General features: G+C 50.7%; 1 protein-coding gene across 4 annotated transcripts in view; it reads right to left on the bottom strand.

Moving 5' to 3' along the window:
* Positions 1-1,315: 1,315 nt before the first annotated feature.
* ULK1 (unc-51 like autophagy activating kinase 1) overlaps positions 1,316-20,696 on the bottom strand; it is a 76,090-nt gene continuing 56,709 nt past the window's right edge. For 3 of the 4 annotated variants that reach the window (XM_065646015.1, XM_065646014.1, XM_065646013.1), the window contains exons 18-29: positions 18,536-18,687; positions 17,623-17,706; positions 16,815-17,077; positions 15,997-16,181; positions 15,094-15,209; positions 14,369-14,512; positions 11,982-12,169; positions 9,129-9,307; positions 8,868-8,986; positions 6,603-6,760; positions 6,277-6,412; positions 1,316-4,433 (exon numbers count right to left, since the gene is read on the bottom strand). In XM_065646015.1, coding sequence (XP_065502087.1) covers positions 4,378-4,433; positions 6,277-6,412; positions 6,603-6,760; positions 8,868-8,986; positions 9,129-9,307; positions 11,982-12,169; positions 14,369-14,512; positions 15,094-15,209; positions 15,997-16,181; positions 16,815-17,077; positions 17,623-17,706; positions 18,536-18,687 — 1,780 coding nt within the window. In that variant the 3' untranslated portion in view covers positions 1,316-4,377. The remainder of the gene's footprint in view (positions 4,434-6,276; positions 6,413-6,602; positions 6,761-8,867; positions 8,987-9,128; positions 9,308-11,981; positions 12,170-14,368; positions 14,513-15,093; positions 15,210-15,996; positions 16,182-16,814; positions 17,078-17,622; positions 17,707-18,535; positions 18,688-20,696) is intronic. The other variant, XM_065646016.1, reaches the window with a different exon arrangement.

Here is a 20,696-nt window from a genome sequence, read left to right on the forward strand (position 1 = left end):
GTGCTTTTAAGCTGCCCAGCCCCACGGTTTAGCACTTTACACGGGACAGTTTATTTCTGTTTAGTCCTCCCAGCAAGCACTTTCTGCCCATGAGAGAGTCCCCTGGACTCAGCAGTGTCCTCGGTCCACATGGGCGCGTGGCACATGCTGCTCCAGCTTCGGTTCAGCTACAGGTTTTCCACCTGACCCTTTAACCTTCCTCACGGGCAGTTTCAAAAGAAACCCCTCTCTTACCCCCCCAATCAGAAACTTTCATTTACATATCTGTTCTTTACCACAATCCCACGCTGCAGGGGACAAACGCAAGGCTTTTTTCACAAAAGGGGTGGCTTTGCGTGTTGAAAACAAAAACCAAACCTAAAATGAGCAAAAAAAAACCCCAAACACAAAAACCCCACCAAACCCCAAAGATCTGAGCGTGCTGAGCTGCCAGGCTTTAAGCAACAGCAGCATTTCTATTGGTTTTGCTCTGAGCAGCTTCCCAAGGGCTGCCGGGGGTCTCAGCCCGGTTGTACCACCGCGGTGTTTTCCCCGCGTTGAGGTGCAGCTTCTCGGCTTTGTCTCCAACGCTGATGCCGCTGAGCGTGGGACGACCCGGGGAAAGGACTGGACTGTCCCCGAGTGGCGTCACCAGCCGTCTGGAGCCCGGCGTCCCCCGGCAGGGCCGTTCTCACCACGCGAACACAGGCTGGGAGAGGCAGAGGCAGGAAACACAGTTATAAATAGGGCTGAGCAAGGAAAAACAATTCCAGCTCGTGGTAAATTAAGGTCTTGAAACAGGGCGTTTTCTTACAAAACACCAATACACTCCAGTGAGCGTGTGGGGTGGTGCCGAGCCGCCCAGGCTGGCGGGCAGGGCTGTCGCAGGATGCTCAGCCAACAGTAACGTGCGCGGTGCAGCCAGCGGAGCCGCGGGAAACGCTTGCTGGCAGCATGGTGTTCGGCTCCTGAAAGTTCACACCGCTGTCGCTTGAGCTCCTGCAAGAGTGGAAGGGCCGGACTGATTAATTCAGGACCTTTCTCAGGTCCCAGACGCAGAGCTCAGCTTCTCACGCTGGAATATTCGGATTGAGGCAGAGCAGGGACTGCAGCTCCCCGTCCCGCAGCGCGGGCAGGACCAGCTCGGCATCCCTGCCGGACCATCTGCCGCGCTCAGGGACCTTCTGCATCGCTCCCTGGGCAAGAGAAAGGGCTGGTGGAACCAAACATGTTCAATACCTCACTCAGATACCGCACTGACTGGAATGATAAAGTACTGAAAACGGGCCGATAACAATTTCAAATAAATTTTATTTTCTTAAATTGGTGATGTACAATTTAAAGCCAAAAAAAGTCACACAAAACACAAATAAAAAATGTTGACAAAGTATCAAGCATTACCTCATAAAGAACATCATCATACGCTCTCACAAACCTGAAGATACGTGTTTATTAGACTGAGGTTTCTTGAAATCTATTAAAGACGCTAGACACAAACGCTGCAACAGGAACAGGGCCATGACAACAGCAGGTGGACTACACTAGCAACTTCAACAATGCTTGGGGGTTGGTTTTTGGGGTCTTTTTTTCTTTTTTTTTTTCTTTTTTTTTTTTTACATACCTTATTGTCTACAAAGCAATAAATATTTTTCACAAAAAAAAGTTGGTTTCACGCTACATGCAATTAGATAAAAAATGAAAGTCAAAGTGATGGCAAAATAAATCACCTGTCTGATTTCTCCCCCTCCCCTCCTTTTTTTGTATGTGTGGGTTTTCTTTTTTTGTTTTCTTTTTTTTTTCTTTTTTTTCTTTTTTTTTTTTTTAATAATTCAAGCACAGTGGCTAAGTTTCAAGTATTGAGAGAAAACACATATATACGTTTGTGTTTGCGTGTGTATCTGTACACATACACACATATTCTTGTATGTATATACACAAACATACATTGGTTGTAGGTCTGTAAACCAAAATTTTTTTGAGCAATATATACTTGTACACATCGAATATGAACAATTTTGGTACATTCAAGTAACAAAGCCCAGCGGGGAGGTTGGTGCCGAGCTGCCCCCCCCGCACAGCCGGGGACCCCGCGCTGGACCCCTCGGCCGTGGGGCAGGAGACACCCACAGGTTCGGGGTGCGCGGCAGCGGCCGTGCCGCAGAGCCAGAGTTAGTCCTGGCTTAGCGCGCAGCAGCGGCCGTGCCGCAGAGCCAGAGTTAGTCCTGGCTTAGCGCGCAGCAGCGGCCGTGCCGCAGAGCCAGAGTTAGTCCTGGCTTAGCGTGCAGCAGCGGCCGTGCCGCAGAGTTAATCCTGGCTTAGCGCGTTCCTGCCGCCTCCCGGGCGCCGCTCCCGCCTGTGCAGAACTGCTCTCCCTTCAGGAAGCACTCTGAGTCTCCTTGGCATTTCTGGCCACAGACTGGGGGGGTGATTGGTTGTTTTTTGTATTTTTGTATTTTTTTTTTTTTTCCCAGGCAGAAGCACAAACGGCCACAGAAGCAGCAGGCTGTGAACACACGATGTAACCGCAGCCCATTACCGAAGCATTTGTGAAAGCTACACTTGAACTTCCCTGGTTGGGGCAACTGGAAATAGTTTTAAATTTCTTTATTGGCATTTCTGCTCTGTGACCAGAAACACCCACGTTGCCAAAGATGGTGCCAGCTCCAAGGTCAATTAACTTGCTCCTGAAACCCTTGTAAAATATGACACTGAACGTGCCAATATTGAGAGATAACAAGCAATGAGGACTTAACCACCACGTGCAAAATATTTTTAGATCCCAAAAACAAAGCCTGAGGTTCTGAGTTGCTTTCAAAGATACTTTTCTGCCCAGCGCTAACAAAATACTGCCACGACTCTGATAAATAGGACACACACACGCGCACGCAGACGGACGGAACGGAGCCAGCTCTGCTCGCACGCAGCATCCGAAGCCTCAACCACAACTCCAGCCACTCGCACCCACAGTCTCATTTGGCTACAGAGTCTCCTCAGAAGAAATGCTGAACATAAAACTGAACACTACAAGATTTCTTTATATATATATAAAAAAATGAAGCAGCAAATAAAACCTCTTAAAAAAAAACAACGCATTTCCAATTGTAAGTGTGTAGGGTCTTAACGCCTGTTCTTGAGCTCTTAAAAAGCACGGAGCTTTATATTGACTGTCCTTAAAAGAACATTTAAATAAAAAACTAAACAAGTTGTGGTACTGCCAGACTGCAAGTCAGCTTTGCCTGGTGTGGGGAGGAACAGCACAGGCTCTGCAGTGCCTCGTGCCTCACACTCACAGGTACAGTACAGTTAAATACATACAGTTACACACAAACCATATCAATATATATTCGCCCTTAGGAATACATATTAATATACGCACACACGTAGTGCAATGAAACAACCAGGAAGCAAGGAAAGGAATAAAAGGAACAGCATTCCTAACAGTCGTGATGTTCCTGGGTTGTTGTGTGATGCAAAGTCAACTTCTCCAAGTTCCCATAGTGTGTAAAGTGCTCCTTTGATTCACAAAGCTAGTGTTCTCGGTTCGGGGGGGTCCAGGAAAGGGGTTCAGAGCCCAGAGCTGACAGCGGGACAGCCAAGCGCTCCCTCCAGGCCGGCGCGTGCGGACGGGCCGCGCTGCACCGCGCGAGGCTCCATCGATCCCGCCGAGCTCGGGGACCACGGGAGGAACGGATTCATTTTGGCTTCTTACAAAGACAGGAGCGTGACGCTTTCTGTCGTGCTCGTGTCTCCGTGCAGAGTCTCTCCCCGTGTTTGCCCATCGGTCCCGCGGGAGACGCCCCCGTCCCAGCAGCGGCGCGTCCTCCGCTCGCCGGGGCTGTGGGAGCCGCTCCAGCAACGCTCGGGAAAAAGGGAGCAGGTTCCCTCCTCGGTGTGAGGACTCCCAGGCATGGACGCGTGTGACGAGGGAGAGGAGGGAGCCTGGGGCTGCCAGGAAGCCTGAAGACGCCTGGGTCTCAGCTGGGTAGGGAAAAGTACAGGAACTGGCCTTGATTTCTGCGCGACACCCTCCGACATGAACTGAAGCCAGCAGTTTCAGCACATCCATCGCCTGCAATGGACACAGCACTGGAATACCCTGTTCTTAAGCAAGAGGGACAGGCAGCAATCTTATCCTTCAAAGTGCTGGGAAGAAGCAGACTTTATCCTTCACCCTTTCCACATCGGCTGCGTCTCCACTCGGGGAAGCACCTGTGCTTGCTGCAGTCACACATCCCCGCGAAGGAATCCAAGTCTGTGGAACAACTTCCCAAAATGTCAGAATACAAAACATGGAGCGGTGCATCCTCCAGGCCTCCTACTGCCAGAATCGCTTCCCAGCACAGCAGCAGGAAACAAAGGGATCAGCTGGGGCGCGGTGCGAGAAGAACAACACGGGACTCAGGCGCAGAACCCCGACAGCAGAGCTGACAGCCTGCGCTCGATGCACAGCTTACCTGGGAGAGAGAAAACAACAACAGAAGAAATCACCTTCTCATTTTCCTGGCAATATAAAGGTTGCCAAAACATGCTGGAGATTAAAAAAGCAAAAAAAAAAAGGCAGAACTTCAGGAAATCTAACCAGCCCCTTGAGAATCATTACCGCATATCAATTTAGACCAGGTGAGGACCTGCAAACACCATGCTGGGAAGGGACAGGTCCCAGGGCTGAATAACTGGAGGTACAACAATGAAAGCCAGGAGGCAGCAGTTCTGACAGAGGTATCAAGATGTTATAAAGAACCACCATCCACTGGGAACAATCTATTCACTTCTGGTTATCGGAGTGGCTATTGGCAGCAGTGTCTCCAGTGCAGGGTCTCCAGGCACCGGGTCTCCAGTGCCATTTGTCACAGCTCACACCTGAGAGACCTGGCCCAGCACTCCAGTGCCCGAGCCCCAGGCTCTCTCAACAGCTCAGCGTTTGGTGGAATTCATTCCTCTCACAGGAACACTTGTTATTCACCATTTGACTTTTCAGAAATAAAGTAATCGTATACCTGAGATCTAAAATGAATGCAGAGCCGCTGCAGCCTGCCAGGGAACGGCTCCATCAGGAAGCTGGAACATAGGGTTAAACAGGGAATACCGGGATATCAACTGGGAAAAGAAATCTATTAACTGGATCTCTGGGCAAAAGATGCGATTTAGGTCTGGTAAGAAATGGTACAATAGAAAGTACTTAGTATTCCCTGTTCACTTAGCCCTGCAGTAGCACACAGCACGTGCCAATCTCCCTGCGCTCTCCTTCAGTGAGCCTCCTGCCAGCTGCGGGAGCTGGTGCTAATTAACTGACTGATGGCCTGTGAGCCAAACTGCCTCCTCTCAGACGAGGCGCAGAGCTCCGCCTGCACGGCCGCTGCAGCAGCCCGGCCGCGCTCTGCCCGCCAGCCCAAGGAAGCTGTTGGGGAGCAGTGGGGGGACAGGCACGGTTTGCCAGCTGAGCCCCTTCCCCGCGGCTGGTTTAACCGGGATGGAGCAGAGCCGGGCCACGTCAACTGCTCTGACAGACGACGGCTGCTCCCCAGCCCCCCTGCCTGCCCCCGTGGACAGAGACCACAGCCGGGACTAAACCCCGGCCGTAAGGGCAGGGAAAGCACACCCAGAACAAACAGGTCAGGTCGGTCCTCTCCCTTCCACCAGTGTCAGCTGCCGAGCCTGCAGCAACGGAGAACAACACCCGACAAAGGGAGAGGCGACAGCTCGGAGCGGCCAGAGGGGTCCATCTGTCCCTGGGAGAGGAAGCCAAACGATGGCAAGTGGGTAAGAGTTCAGCTTTCACTGCTACAGCAAAGCACTTGCTGATCAGAAAAATATTTGTCTGCTGCCTCCTGAGCCAGGCCTGGGGCTGGGGAACCGGAGGGCGAGCCGTCCCTTTTCAGGAGCCCTGGCTGTGCTGATCGCTGCCCCACGGCTGCTGCAGCCTCGCGTCCCCAAGCGCTCTGTGCAACCAGAGGGATGGTTCCGGCTGGAAACCAAGCCCAGGCCCCTACTGCTGCCAAACCACTTCCTTCAGCAAGTTCTTTCACACATCAAAAGCTCCAACAAAGCCCTGGCAAGCACCATGCGTGGGCAGCTCCCAAAATATCACTTAGAAGAGGAACCTGCATTTCTCACAGTTTTCCTGCTGGGAAAGCAGGAGGCCAGGCGGGAGGAGCTGTAACAAGCCAAGAGATCTCTGCTATGTCCACCAAGATGTAGGCAAAGGAAAAAAAGGATGCTGGGTACTGAAATTTCTGATCCATGCAGCTGCAAAAACACATGTTCTAGTGGGAAAAAAAGAAGTCCCTGAATACTCACATTTATTGATGTTTTCTATGTCCCCCTGTTCAGTGATGATGTTCAGGAGCCCCTCCATCAGCAGCAGAGCCTTGTGGTACCTCTGTGCGCAGTCCTCTCTGTGGTGGAACATCTCATCCAGCGCTGCAGACTGTACCTGTGGAAAATAACCCCGTGCCAAGAGGTTACTGCCAGACCAGCCTCGGCTTTCCCAGCACCGCCCCTCAGCTGCACAAACACCTCCCTCCCGCAGCCTTCACAGCCTGCACCAGCAGCAGGAGCAAAACCACCTGCTAAGGCCACCAGCAGGAACCGTTAATGCCCAACACCAGCTCTGTGGTTATTACCATTTGCACAGCGTAGCTGAAGATGAGCTTCTCCGCGGTGATGCTGTTGATCCGATCCATGAGTTTCTGTTTGTCCAAGAAGAACCTCTGGAGTCTCATGTTGAGGCAGTGGCAGGATGATACGCTGGATTTATAAAGCTCATTCAGCTTCTTCACAACTAGAGTAAAGGACAGAAACACTTCAGGTGCTGCTTCCAGCTCTCTCTGTGCCTCCTAGTCTCCATGCACAGGACCCCAAATGAGCAACTTCAAGACAAAAGATTTATGTTAAAGCCAAAAGACTGGCAGGAAAGTACTTGCTGCACCAACAGGGTCTTTGTCCTCTCTGCCACCTTCACCAGTTCTAAGCCTGCACATGATGACACCTACACATAGGCCCGGTTCACCTGAGGCCAGGGCTATTTTTGCTTCCCTCGGCTGCCACGAGGCAGAGCGCACTTTGCACCGTGCGAGATGTCTCACGCACCACCAGCAGCAACAGACGTGACAGATAGCAAGCTGCTGCCGCTCGACGGCGATGACGTGCCGTGAGGTACGTGACTTGCGTGTGGGAGCTGCTGGAGCTGGGTGGGGATGAGCAGCACTGACTCAGCAATGGAATCTCTCTCTCGGGACTCTGCTGTCCCAGAAAGAAAGGACACGGATGGCTGTGAAAGGCCACCTCCTTCCCTGAATGACAGCAGCTCGTACGGGAAGGTCACAGTACAGAGAATCAGGAATAAAATAGGATTCCAAGGAATTAAATAACAATCCAAACCAGCAAGCGATGCCACAGGCTTGAGTGTCCCTATGTCCCTAGCTGCAGGGCACGATCTGCACGAAGGACCAAACACAAACTCCCGCCAACACCTGATGAGTGGTAACTGCTATGTGCACATTTGAAAATACCCACGCTGCACAATTTGCTTCTTGGAGAAGCAAGTTAATCCATTCCACGAACCAGCCTCCTTGGCTACAATGCAGAGGGACCACCTCACATGACAGCCAGGCCTTACAACTAAACCTGGTGTTCCTGGGCAGAGACACGAGCAGAAAGCCAGAGAAAAGAGCGGCTCCGGGGAGAAAGGCTGTGACTCTTCATCGGAGAAAAGCACCGAGGGACAAAAGCTAACCCTGTCAGGGCCAGACCGCCAGATCATCCTTGCTTAGAAAGAATCTGAGAGGGAGTGGGAACCCAGATCTCATGGGTGACATCAGGAGAGTGAAAAGAAAAACTCCAGGAGAAGAGAGTCTACTTAAAAACCAAAAAGGAAACAACACACAAACACAGCAATATCCTCCTCCATGAAATTCAGTCCCAGCTCTGAGCTGTGCCCAGGTTATCAGCAGAAAGAGCATGGCTGTGGGCAGTGTCCTGTCCTGCTCCCCTGCTTTTCCAAATACAGGGGACACAAGTACCTTTAAAATCCTCGTGCCCTTGCTGTGCCCTGAAAAGCCTCAAGGGAGCAGTATTTTGTGGGGAGAGAAATAAGATGGCCTTGCCCCATTCCCCCACACTGAAGGACAGATTACACTACAAATCTAGAAGTTACAATCTGCCCCGAAAAGGAGTAATTGATTTGGGTTACGACAACTCTCCGGTTAGCCTGAACACATAGAAGGTGTGTAGCTAAACCCGTACATCTTGCTCCATACTGCCTGCTGCAATCTATGTGTGCTTATTGTATTTAGCTCTTGGGGAAGGTGGCTGGTGGGTCAAGTACTTCAAGTGCTTCAAAAAGCTCCCTCAGTAACACTACAATGGTAGTTTTTAAATTATTTTTTCTAATCACTGAATCACAGCCAGCTCACATCACAAGCCAGCCAGTCAGATGCAGATGCAAGGCTGTAACACTAGCAAAGAAGCGACTCCAGCATTACCAGTATTTTACTTCCTGTGTTTTTGTTTCACTTGAAAAATCCTCACTGCCAAGCCAGGTCTCCATTTGCCAAGTAAGCACTTCCTAGGACATGCGCGGTGTAATTAAGTTGGACTTACGTCAAGTACAAATAAGCACCTGAGAGAGGTGCACATGGATTAAGATACATTCCCCTCCCGCTAATTAGTGCTGAAGATTCTCAGAGGAGTATGAGCAGAAGTTTTGAGACCTAAAGTCAATGTGAAGAGAGGAACATTCCTCCTCATGCCAGGGGACAATAAGAAATAAGCCGGTGGGCACACTGGTCGGGGTTCACACTCATTCACCCCCCTCCATGCCCTCTGCGATACTCTCAAACCTTGCACTGCGGGCAGACCTGCGCGCCGGGTGCCCGGCAGGCTCTTACCTTGCTTGACGGTGGAGGAGAGGCACAGCTTGCCAGCTTTGATCTGCTCTATGGCCATCTGCAGCCCCGAGGACAGGAGCTCTGCTACTTTCAGATACAGCACGAGCTGCTCTGCGTAGCTGCAAAGAAAGAAGATCGTAATGCAAAGAGATGGACGGCACAGCGGGAAGTGTCCCGAAGGACTCATCGCACCCCAGATACGTGGGGTGGGAGGGAGCGACAGGAGCGGGGGAGCCGGGCAGCTCGGTGCCCGGCGCTCACCTCCACTCCCGGCTGAGCAGGCTGATCTGGTCGGCCACCACGCTCTCCTGGAGCTGGTACTCGGACGTCGCCGAGCTGCTCATCTCGCTGGAGCTGCCTTTCAGGGCAGCGATCTCCATCACGTAGTGGACAAAGGCCAGCGTGAAGCGGAGGCTGCGCAGGATGTCCGTGTGCTCTTGCTGTCGAAGGGACGCCAAGGTGGGGGTTAGAGAGAGGAAGCTGGCGTGCCAGGGAGGGCTGCTCGTCTCCAGCTGTGCCAGCAGCTCAGCCCAGCTTACACACATAACACTGGGCCCCCAAGCCCCCCTAACACCTCTGCTTTGGGCAGGGACAGCCCAACTCAGCACCCAGCTCGCACACCACACCAGTTCCTCCGCCCCAGTAACACCAGCAAGTGACAGCACCAGGCCAGGAATTTCCACGCGGCTCCCTGGAGAAGCTGCTGAGACTTGCTCCAAAATTACATGCCCCCTTCCCAAGGAGCAGTTCAGCTCTGTGGGACTCTCTCAGAGGTCAGTGAGGAACGGGGAGAGACCATGTGCACCACGGGCCCAGCTCTGGTCCCCACCACGGCCATGCTTGGTACAACACTGAACGCGGGTATGGATTCCATGAGAGCGACAACCTCCCACACCGCAGAAAACTGCGGACACGGCATGTCCCACGCTACAGCCCAGCCCTCGCCTAAGCCTTGGTCCTTCTACCCTCCCAGCTCAGTGCAGCGAGCCCCGGGTGAGACCCTGAGCAGGGGGACAACCTTTGATCTGCAGCTCCTGTCCAGCCATGAGGGCAGGGAGCCTCTACACCAGCTGCTGCCCTCACACCAAAGTAGTTTTTCCTTTGCTAATACAGATCAAAGGGAATTATCCTATTCCTGTGAAGCTGCGTTGCTTAAGCCACTGCAAGCATTTTTGGGAAGTTAGTATTTGTGGAAAAACTGAATGCTTGTGGGTCTACAAAATTAACTGCTGCCTGGATCAGATGCAACGCCATCGTTTGCACTTTCTCTGTAGAGAAGTGGCTAACTTGCTTGATCTTCAACTATCCAGTGGCTCCTTTCTTTCAAGGGGGGGCTGGTAGGGATGCTTTTTACATGAATTTAGAAAAAGAAAAAAACCATGCTCAAGTTCTGCAAGCTTTTGTTTTTCATCCACTGGCTCAGGCACTTGGCTGCTAAGGCAGCTTTGACTATGTGAAATATGAATCTCTCCTCCCACTGTCTTGCTACCTGGACAGTCCAGTATGGTAAGGAAGTGTTATCTCCATCTTCCTCTATCTTTAAAAGCAGAGGAGGAACTTGGAGATTAAGTAATTGCCAAGTCATACAAGAAGTTTGTGGCAGAGCAGGAAACTGCTGAGATCTTGCAGGTCTCAGCCCGGAATCTCTAACCAGTGCACAGTCCTTCCTCTCTGCTTATACAGTCATCTCCGATTAGGTATGCTGCCATTCATGGCCTCACTGGCATCACAAGAGTCCTTCCTTCAAAAGCCACCTCTGTATCTTGTTTTTAAAGCAATGCGAAACAAGCTAAAACCCAGCCTTCAATTTGCCTTGCCTGCACCTAGAGAATATTTTTCAAAAGATGGAAGAACCACCTCTCTGAAGGTAACAGCTCTGCTCAAGATCAACAGAGGTGCTAATAGCGAATTTTCAACGGCCAACTCTGCAGAGCACAAAGGGCTCTCAAAATATGCTGTGAAGGTTTGGTGCCAGGAAGGTTTTGTGACATGCAAAAGGATTATTGTGCTCAGCAGAAATGGTGACCAAACCCAAAAGATTCATTACAGATACGAGAAGCTGAATTGGGTGGTATTAACAAGATCAAGCTGATAGTTCCTAGGACACTTCAGAGCAGCGTCCGACGTGGTGCAGCTGGCACTACCCCACACTTGTGGGGCCTCACAGAGGCGAGGATGCTCAGTTAAACTCACTACTACTGCCATCACATCGGTACTGAAAGTCCTAGCACTCTGCAGGTAATTAAGCAAACAAATGCAATTCAATGCATAATTGACAACAAAATTGAGCTAAATAAACTCTGAAGTAGAAGAGCAAACCCACATCCTCAGAAAAACGTATGCATATCTCTGTGGGTATCTAGAGGTTTTTAGCAACACCAGCAAAATTCAGACACGAAGAGCTTCTGTCAGTCCCAGGCAGCCCAAGGAGCCGTCACAGAGAGAGCTGAAGCCGTGGCTGACCTGCCTCCCACCTCCGCCGCAAACGGGCAGCCTGGCCTACATTTCAAATGTATCTCGGCTACAAGAGCAGTCGCTGTGCTGCAGCCTGGCAGCCTTTCAGCTCCACAATCTGGTTCAGCTCTCGTGGTGCAGCCCGTGGTGTCCCCCGCCCCCGTGAGTCACAGAGCTGTCAGGTTTACTCTTTTCCAGACCTTTCAGCAGGGGCCGTATCCCTGCCCGACTCCCCCAGTGCAGGCAGTTGTTCGATACACTAGCTTCTCATGCTCTCAAGGCAGCTATTACTAATGTTGAGCCTTTTAGAAAAGGCACAAAGCAGCCAGTTTTTCTTCAGAAGCTGTTAATACAGAATGCATCAGGTACCTGATATTTCCAACCTGCGATCGCAGCTTTGGAAATGGTGAATTTTAACCCTGGTCACGGGCTGTCTCACGGACTAAACAGGTTGGTAACTGGCTCAAAAGTCACTGTGCTAAATATGCCCTGGGCTTTCTGGGTGCTGCGCTGGCCTGGCTTTCTCGAAGCCAGTTTCCACCACCTTTGGAAGCAACTCCCTTCCTTGGCTGCAAACGTGGAGCCATCTCACCTCTGGATTTGGTTCACTTTTATTCCCCCCTGTCCTCTGCCCCTAACAAGTCTCTGGGATATACCCACCTCCATGAGCGTCTCCTCAGGCAACTCTGGTGCCTCAAATGTAACAGCACCTTCCAGGTTGGCGGTGATGGGATCAGCAAACGCGTACCGGAGACTCGAGGGACCTTCCACCGCGTCCCCACCAGTTCCCACTGCCAAGTGCCTGCCGGTGAATGAGCCTCCAGAACTGAGAGAGCTGGAAGACCCCACTGAGAAGAAAAACAGGCAAAGGAATTACTGAAGATGTTAATACTAGGCTAGGTATTCCTCGCCCAGCACAGGGGACAATCCTGTAGGATCCTGGATCTGATAGGAGCAGTAACATGGACTTGGGAGGAAGATGCAAGGACTCATGTGCTCCTTGGTGGCTCAGGTAGACCAGCTTACAAGCACAAGCAGATTTAACGCACCTTCCAGAATGTCTGTCATTTATGGAGACAATTCAGAGGCTTTTTATTTTTTTTTTTTGTCCAAACCCTTTCTGAATCCTGCCACAATATCTTGGGCTGACTTTTATCACACACCACCACAGCCACCTTCCCCATCACGGATCAGCGCGGGCTGAACACTGCTTCCCTGGCTCTTACACTATCACTGAATGAACACGTCTGATAAGAGAGGCTTTTATCAGGCTTTTAAAATATCATCCACTTAAATGCAAACCAGGAGGGCTTTGCATTACACGCCCTGTGCTTCTGCTTCCCCTCCTTACAAGCAGGGGGCTGTGCAGGAGTGATTTCAGCTGAGTCGAGACCGTAATCTCATGATCCAGGGGACCCTGAAGCACGGTGTCCATCAGACAACCCCCTCACCATCATCTTTTCCCTTCCTTAACCACTGAACCCACCCTAAGAGCACATTGCTTACAAAAGATGAGCACTTCAAAAGGAGTTTCTGTCTCAGGGTATTCATCCCAGATCTTTCAGAGAGAGGAAAGGACCGACAATATCACATTTTGGATACCCCGTAATTCCGAGAGGCTGTTTGCAGAAATTGTTATGATGACTCATGAAATGGCTCTGCCTTTGCATTTGCCAAGTGATCTTACTCATGGCTTGTCCAGGCACTTGGGGTGCAGTTTTAGCTTGCAAAGCTCCCCTTTTCACCATTAACTTCGTGCATTAACTAGAACATAAGGAGTTACTGCACAGACCTAATAAACAAAGCTTGTCGAGCAGCATTGCTTTGCCTGCCCTCACCCAACCCTGCGTCCGTGATGTGGGTTCACTATTCAACAGCCTTCTCTTCCAGGTGTCCCACCTGAGATCTGGACCATTCGGCAGACCCTTAAGGCTCCAGATATCAACCCACTAAAAACCAGTACTGGGATCTGCTTCCAAATCGCTATTATACCCACAAAAGCAACACAGGAAGCCTGCATTCTCTATTCATAACATTTCAGCCATGCGCTGCAGCCAGGACAGGAACCCCATTGTGCTACAGGCCTGTCAGACACTTTATACAAGACCCTGCCCTACAGAGCTTTACCCTCTAAATAGACAAGACAAAGAAAGGATTATGGTCCCAACTTTCCAGACGATCAAGGATGTGAGCAGTTTTATTTATGACGGAAATCCAAGCCATACCCAGGAACCCAGCCCATGTGTCCCCCCATCCCAGTCAAGCAGCTTATTCATGGTTACATCCAACCCCTCCCTGCAGTAATTAAGAACAACAGAGTGGACCACATTCAGATGAGGAACGGCCAAGGCAAGAACCCAAACGAGCCAAAAATGCAAATAAAAGTGTCCAAATATTTTTTTAAACTGAACACAGACTCCAGCTCCCAGACACACGATCCCAAAAGGGCCAATTACCACAGCCTCGACTGCTGGCTGATGAGACCACAGCACTGGCGGCTTAAGAGACGGGTCTGCCAAGCAGGAGTGCATTTCCCTGTTTCCCACTTCAGCAGCTCAGAGCACAAGTAACACCACTAATAATCTTGCATACAGAGCCATCCTGGCCCTTTCCTAATGGTACTTGTGCACTGAAATTCTTGGGCACGGATGGTCATGCTCACGTTTTATAGCTCATCCAAAACCCACAGGGAAAACCATCAGAACACAACACAATCTTTATGTTTGTCGACCTATAAGCAACAGTGGGTTTATGAACAGCTGCAGCGTTATTCCTGAAGCAGGGAGAAATGAAGTAAAAGAAGTTTGCCTCACTCTTCCAGTACTGGAAAACCAGTATATGGCACGAGTCCTTGTGCCAGTGCGACAGTTTTCAGCAATAACGGGGGTTGGCAGGAGCCAGCGTGAGGATCTCAAAGGCACTTAGAGCAGCTGAGCTGCGGGCTGTGCTCTGAGCAGCCTCTGCCACCACCAGCCATCAGCAGGAATCCAACACATCGCTCTGCCCCCGGGCATTCCCACTGGAACAGGCAGGTATCAGCCCTTTACCTGAAAACATCCTGGTCCTCGTGGTCTGTGGGGGGGTTGTTCCACTGGGAGGGGATCCGACAGTAAAAATCACTGGGGATGGGCTGGCAGAGCCCCCAGCCCGGGCACCAGAGTGCAGGGTCCCTCCGTAAGCACCTGAGGGAGCTGGGGAGACAGTTGAAAGGTGCAGACTGGCATTACAGGAAGGTTACTCGGAGCACGGTGTGCCTCACCCAGCAGTTTGTGTTCCTGCAGACTCTCCGGGGAGGCAGTGGTGACCAGCACGGGCCAGTGTCCCTCGGGAGGCATCGCCGAGCCCAGGCCAGGCTGGCACGGCCGCAGGACACGCGCCTGGGCAGCGTTTGGCATCGCTGCAGCTGTTCTCCCCTCCGTGCTTCCCAACCTGCGAGCCCAGGGACACCCACCCTCGCGGAGCCATTCATGTTCCAACCGCCTGGCAGAAAGTTTCTACTTCCACAAGTTATCGCATTCAGAAGGGGTCGAAAGAGGAAGCCCTGCCTACGAAAATCACACCGCTAGCCAGCAATTACACAGCAGGCGCAGCCCACAGACCTTCGAGCGCTCCACAAAAGAAAGCAGACACCATCGCACTCCTCACACACGGCAGTCACCTCCTTCGCCAGAAGCCACCAGAGGAGCAGCCTCCCGTTTGCAGGAGGCATTCAGGCAAACCGCTCACCCCAGCCCAGGACATCCTGCCAGATCTGCCCAGCCTCCCCACCCACCTGCGATCTCCATTGGCTTCTCATTGTTCAGGCTGTCGTTGCTGCCAGCTTCCGAGATCTGTGCCCCAAAGGCTGCCTTCAGAAGCAGGTCAGTGAGCCGGCCTGTGCTCAGAGACCTAAAAGGAGGACAAACAACATGATGCAGAAAGTTAACAGGTGCAAGGTTTCAGCTAAGTTCTACTCCAGTTTGTGCCATTCCCGGTCCACAACCACTTAGCACTATGCAGCAAACAGTCTGGAGCTGAAATAACCTCTCTTCCTCTTTCAACAGAGCATCTGAAGCACCTCCTGGTACTTGTAGAAAGCAAACAACTACCATGACTAAGTGCAGTAATGCAAGTACTGACTCCAGCATTCTTCTAACACAATTTTTCTTTGGCGGACCATATGGAAGTTAATAACAGAGGGCTCCTCCACATCACTGCAGAAATCTGCAATCTGCAAAGAGGCACGTTAGAAAAACTTAACACTAACACCTGAGCGACTTGGTATCCTGCAACCCTGATCTCTGCTCGGTGCCCACTGTTTCATAGACAGGAACACCCACAACAGCCTCTCAGCCACGACAGGCACAGGCTCTACAAAGAAAAAAGGCATCTGCATAATTGCAGGGAGTCTGGCCTAATAACCAAATCCTTGATCCCCACTTGATAAAACTCTTGACACTAAACACCACGTGAAGCTGCAAGCAATCTTTTATTTGATAAAAATCTAGGCCATGGCCTGCCCCTGTAGAGGAGAACTTTAAAAACCTGCATCACATCTGCTCGTAATCCAAGGGTGCTAGCAGATAACTGCAGAATGCTTGCAGATGCTATGTTACAACTTAAATGTTAACTGGGGTTTGAAATTTGCCCCATTTGTCCCATTTTCGGAAACAAAGCACCACTGCATGAAGCTCACCTGCCCTTGATCTCTTCCACAGGCCTCAATCCCAAGCCAGTTTGCTGGCAGTGGAAATGACCCATCTCCTTCAGATCTGGCAAGGTCTTGTTCCGTGTCGGAGTCATCATGACCCCCTGATGGGCCAGGAGGGTGAGGAGATTCTGGGAACTTGGGGTTTTGGGAAACTCAAAGGGGGACACAGCCTATGGAAAAGAGAAAAAACAGAGATCTGTTGTTAAAGTGAAGGAGGAAGGTTCCCCTCGCCCTCTCATTTGTTTATTAAAATTAAATCGTATGCTTAACAATCTGCCTGAAATAAAGAGGGAGAAATCCCACCCTACACAGTTACTTGCGCGCAATCCCAGAATGACTAAACTGAAATGACAAACTCCACTGGAAGTTTGTAGCAGCCTAACACAAGCAGAGAAAACGCTGTCACGGTGCCAGCGTCGCACAGACACCAGGGCTGTCACCTGCTTCACCGTCTGCCGCCCCTGCTGGGGATTCCGTCGGGACGCGCACGTGCGTCACCAGCCGAGCCGCTGCGTGCAAACCGGCCCCGGCACCGCGGGCCACTAATGCGCTTCTGCTCCTTCCCACCGCCTGTTGAAAACCCTGCGCTCTGCTCAGACAGTGAGTGCTGCTGCCAAGTGAGATCTGCCCGCTAAGAAGTAGGACACTACCCCATTTCACACAGATCACTAAACAGCCCTTGAAGAAAAGCGCGCGAGCACAGACAAATCCAGGTCAGAGTTCTCCGATCACGCAGCGATTCATCCTCAAACAGCCCAGAAGATCAAGCCGTGAGAAGCCCAAAAGCAGACTCCGTGACCTACCTTCGTAGGGGAGCCCATTATCGTGGGCAAAGGGCTTCTCTGCATGAACTCGGACAGCTTCGGTGAGGACCGCAGCTGCCGGCAGTGCTGCAGGCCGTGGATCTGCAGAGGCTGGCTGCCTGGGGTGTGACCCAAGTGAGCAACCAGAGGATCAGAGTGCTGCTTGGTGATCTTCTGCCGGCAGGAATGCAGATCCGACAGGTTGGGAGCACTGTGGAGCCGGGAGCCCATCCCTCGAGGAGAGTGTTCGGGCGCCGAGGAACCTGCAGGGCCCAAACACAGAGACAAACCACATCATGTTCTGGTTCTACCACAAAAAGCCAGCCTGATCCCTGGATCCACTGCTAAAACATCTACGGATCAAAGCCTCCGGTGGTGGCTAAGGGTGGAACTCCGATGAGCGCCACCATCTGCCAGGCCTGATGGAGTTGTGACTGCAGGAGGAAGAGCAGGCACAGCAGGGACACGGGAGCGCAGCTTCTTTCCTTCGCTGCAGCCCTTGCAGAGAAAGGGACCCTGACTGGCAGAGTTCAGCAGCAAGGGGGAGCTGGGGCTTTTGAGGTGCTTTTCTTCCACTCAATCCATTAACTCCCAAGTCTCAAATTTAAGAGTTTCCATGACCCAGGGTCTGTCAGCACTGGAAGAGGCTGGCCGATGGGATGTGAATGGATCGACCCCGACCAGCACACTGAAATCCTGCTGGCCAAGCACCAAGAACAGCTGCTGAAGTACCATATCCAACTTGGAATGCCCTGAGACTACAGGTCTGGCCTGCGCCACAGGAATGATGAGATAAGGACCAACGCACCGGCAACAGGAATCCGGCTTCTCACTTCTGCTCCAAGAGAAGAGGGGATAACAGTCTGGCTGGGCTGCTCTGGGATTGTTCCAACTTTGAGAGAACACAAGAAAAAAAAGTTTATCCACTATTAAGTTTCCATTGGCAATAACAACACTACACATCATCTGTTTTACAGAAAGATGCTGGTTATCTCTCCCATCTTCTCAGCCCTAGCTGTGTAGTGATAGGATCAACAACTCCAGTAAAAGGAAGAAAAAAAAGCTGTCTCGTATTAGTTTAGCCAATTTTAGTCTGACTTTGCAGTGATATTAATTTAGAGGAATAGAACATGAATATTCTGCATTCCCCCACCAGCGGAGACTAATAAATACATGATTGGCGACACTAGGGATATAGAATAGCTAGTTACATCGGAATCTGTTCTTTTATAGAAAACAGCAAATTGCATCAGTTGCACACTGGGGTTTTTCTTATCCCTTTTCCACTTGAATTGATTGTTAGCATCTGGATCAGGCTACCAGATATTCAGACAGCTACTTTTCAGTTTGAACAGAGAAGTTCAAGCCCTTCCAAGGCCGGTCAGAATTTTGCTCTGACAACAATGGGCTCACATATTTTCACACCCCAGCCTGAGCCAGTAAAAAGATATTTTGCACTTACACAAGTCTGCTTCAGAGGGCAGCAAAATGTTTGAAGCAGACATCAAACCAAAGCTTGCCTCTCCTGGGACTAATAGGTATTTTCCTCTCCTTACTGAGGCCAAAACACTTGTCAAATCATCTATTGAGAAGAGCCATGGGAGAACACAAGCGTCTGAATTCCCTATTACCTGGCAGCTACAGTTGGTCATTACCTCCCTCTTTACAGGAAAGAGGCACATGATTTTATTAGGGCAGCAACATGCCAGCTGACATCTTACCTTGTGGTGATGGCATGAACGGCTTTGCACCGCCGAAGGAGAGCTTTCTGGAGCTGGGCGCAGATCCATGTTCTCCAGGATAAGGAGGTGAAGCACCAGTTTTAGGAAAACCAAGAGGACTTGTACTGCTAGACCTCCGGACCGTACCAGACCTTACAGCAAGAAACAGCAGCACAGACGTTACTCTGGATGCCAGTACAGAGGAGTAAGGAGAACCATTCCATACACACACACGGCTACTTCCACAGAGTGGAGCTTCGTGACTGCTCATCCTGGATCAAAATCCCACTGTTCCAGGACTACGCCAATACAGATTAACATGATCATCCTGGTTCTCCAGAGTGTCAATGCAAATAAGATTTCACAAACCAAATGAAAAGAAAAAACGACATTAGCGCAGTTCTAAGCAGGAAAGCCTGTCATTTTTCAGAAGTCACTTTTAGATGCTTTCAGGTATCTACGTCAATCCCGAACAAGACAGAGTTTCATATCTCGCCACGTCCAAGGTGTTTATTTCAGGCAGCACTCTCGGAACGCCCCGGGATGGCTCTGTTCACGGGGCGTCCCTCCCGCGCCGAGCTCCTCGCTCTTTTGTCCGAGCAGCCGTTCGGGCAGAAAGCTGCAGGTCGCGGGACGCGGAGCTGAGCTCTGCCGAGGGTTTTGACTCACATCAGAAGCTCCAGAGCCGAACAGAGCAGCGTGCGGCTGTCACACCTGCAACGGCTCAGTCCTGCCCAGAGGAATTTCTCCTTGGGCTGGATAGTCAGGACTGCCTGGACTCCAAACTCCTTTAACTCCTCATGAAGCCTCACCGTAGGAAGGGAAAGTTAATTTGTACAGCCCACACAGGCAGGAACCTCAAGGATTATCCAGCTGCTAAAATGAAGCAAAAGAGGGAACTAGACTGGGGGAAGTGAGTATAGCCACACCATCACTCTGGTGAGAGACGGGATCATATATTAATAATTCCTCAATATTTTAATGTTTTCACCGCACGTTAAGAACGCCCAACATAAACTCTATTTACTGAAACGCCGTTCTGCCTCTGCAGGCTCCTCCACCAGGAGTCCCATTACATTCCTCTAGATGAGAAGACGGTCTTTTCATCAAATCCTTCATTCTGCTCTCAACTTGGAAACATCTTTTCCCTTCTTAAAAGAACATTAGTCTCAGCTAGTAGGTGGCTTTCTGGACAGGAATCAATGAATATGCTGAAAAAAGCTTCTGTGCTCAAAGCACTGCAAGATTCTATTAGTACAGAATCCTGCCTGCTCTCCGGTGACACTACGTTGAGCTGCCCATACATATCCACACAGAACAAAGGCAAATTGGTTTCTGCAGTGCAAGCAGGGCTGGCAACATCAGCCAGGAATGCCAAAGTCATTCTAATGAAGCTTCAGTACATTGACGCAACAGCACTACTAGGTGTATGTTTTACTTTTGCCATGTTTCAGAAAATACATACATAACTAAAATAATAAAAACCAAACCCTATCTACTTCAGCAGTTCAGATAAAAAGAATGTGATATGCCACTCTCAGCCAAATGAACCCACGCTACATTCACATGCTTGGGAAAAAAAAAAAAAAAAAAGAAATCCTTTACAATTTTAACCTTAAAATGACTTCTCTTCAGGTTGTTCCAGATTCAGAGGCCTTATGCTCATCAGATGCCTGGCCCCGAAGCAAAATGAACACACAACAAGGAAATGGGTACCTGGCAAGGTGGAAAGATACCCAGACATTCAGTGGCAGAAGGTACTGCCGTCCCTGTTCTTAACTCTCCAGAGCAAGAGCCATCCAGGAGGCTGAACATTATCTACCAGGAACTCGTGGAAAAGAACACCAGCTGCTGAAAGACGTGGGATGTCAGATGCCACCCTACGAGATGTGGGATGAGCCAGCGAGCAGACAAGCAGGACAGGTGATGTGGCCGAAAGTACACACGTAATTACCACCTCAACAAGCACCATGCCCATCCCCAAAGTGGCCACATTCCGCAGGCACACACCTGCCAGGCAGGTGCCGTGGTCCATTTTTCAGAAACAAGAGTGTACATCGAGGTTTGCAGTCTAATGACTTGGCAAACATGACGAGGCACTTGGCTGTAATGGCCTATCTGATACACCTGATGGAAAAGTGGAATCACATCCTCAGTGCCC

This window comes from Caloenas nicobarica, chromosome 16 (genome assembly GCF_036013445.1).
Source record: "Caloenas nicobarica isolate bCalNic1 chromosome 16, bCalNic1.hap1, whole genome shotgun sequence".
NCBI classification, from domain to species: domain Eukaryota; kingdom Metazoa; phylum Chordata; class Aves; order Columbiformes; family Columbidae; genus Caloenas; species Caloenas nicobarica.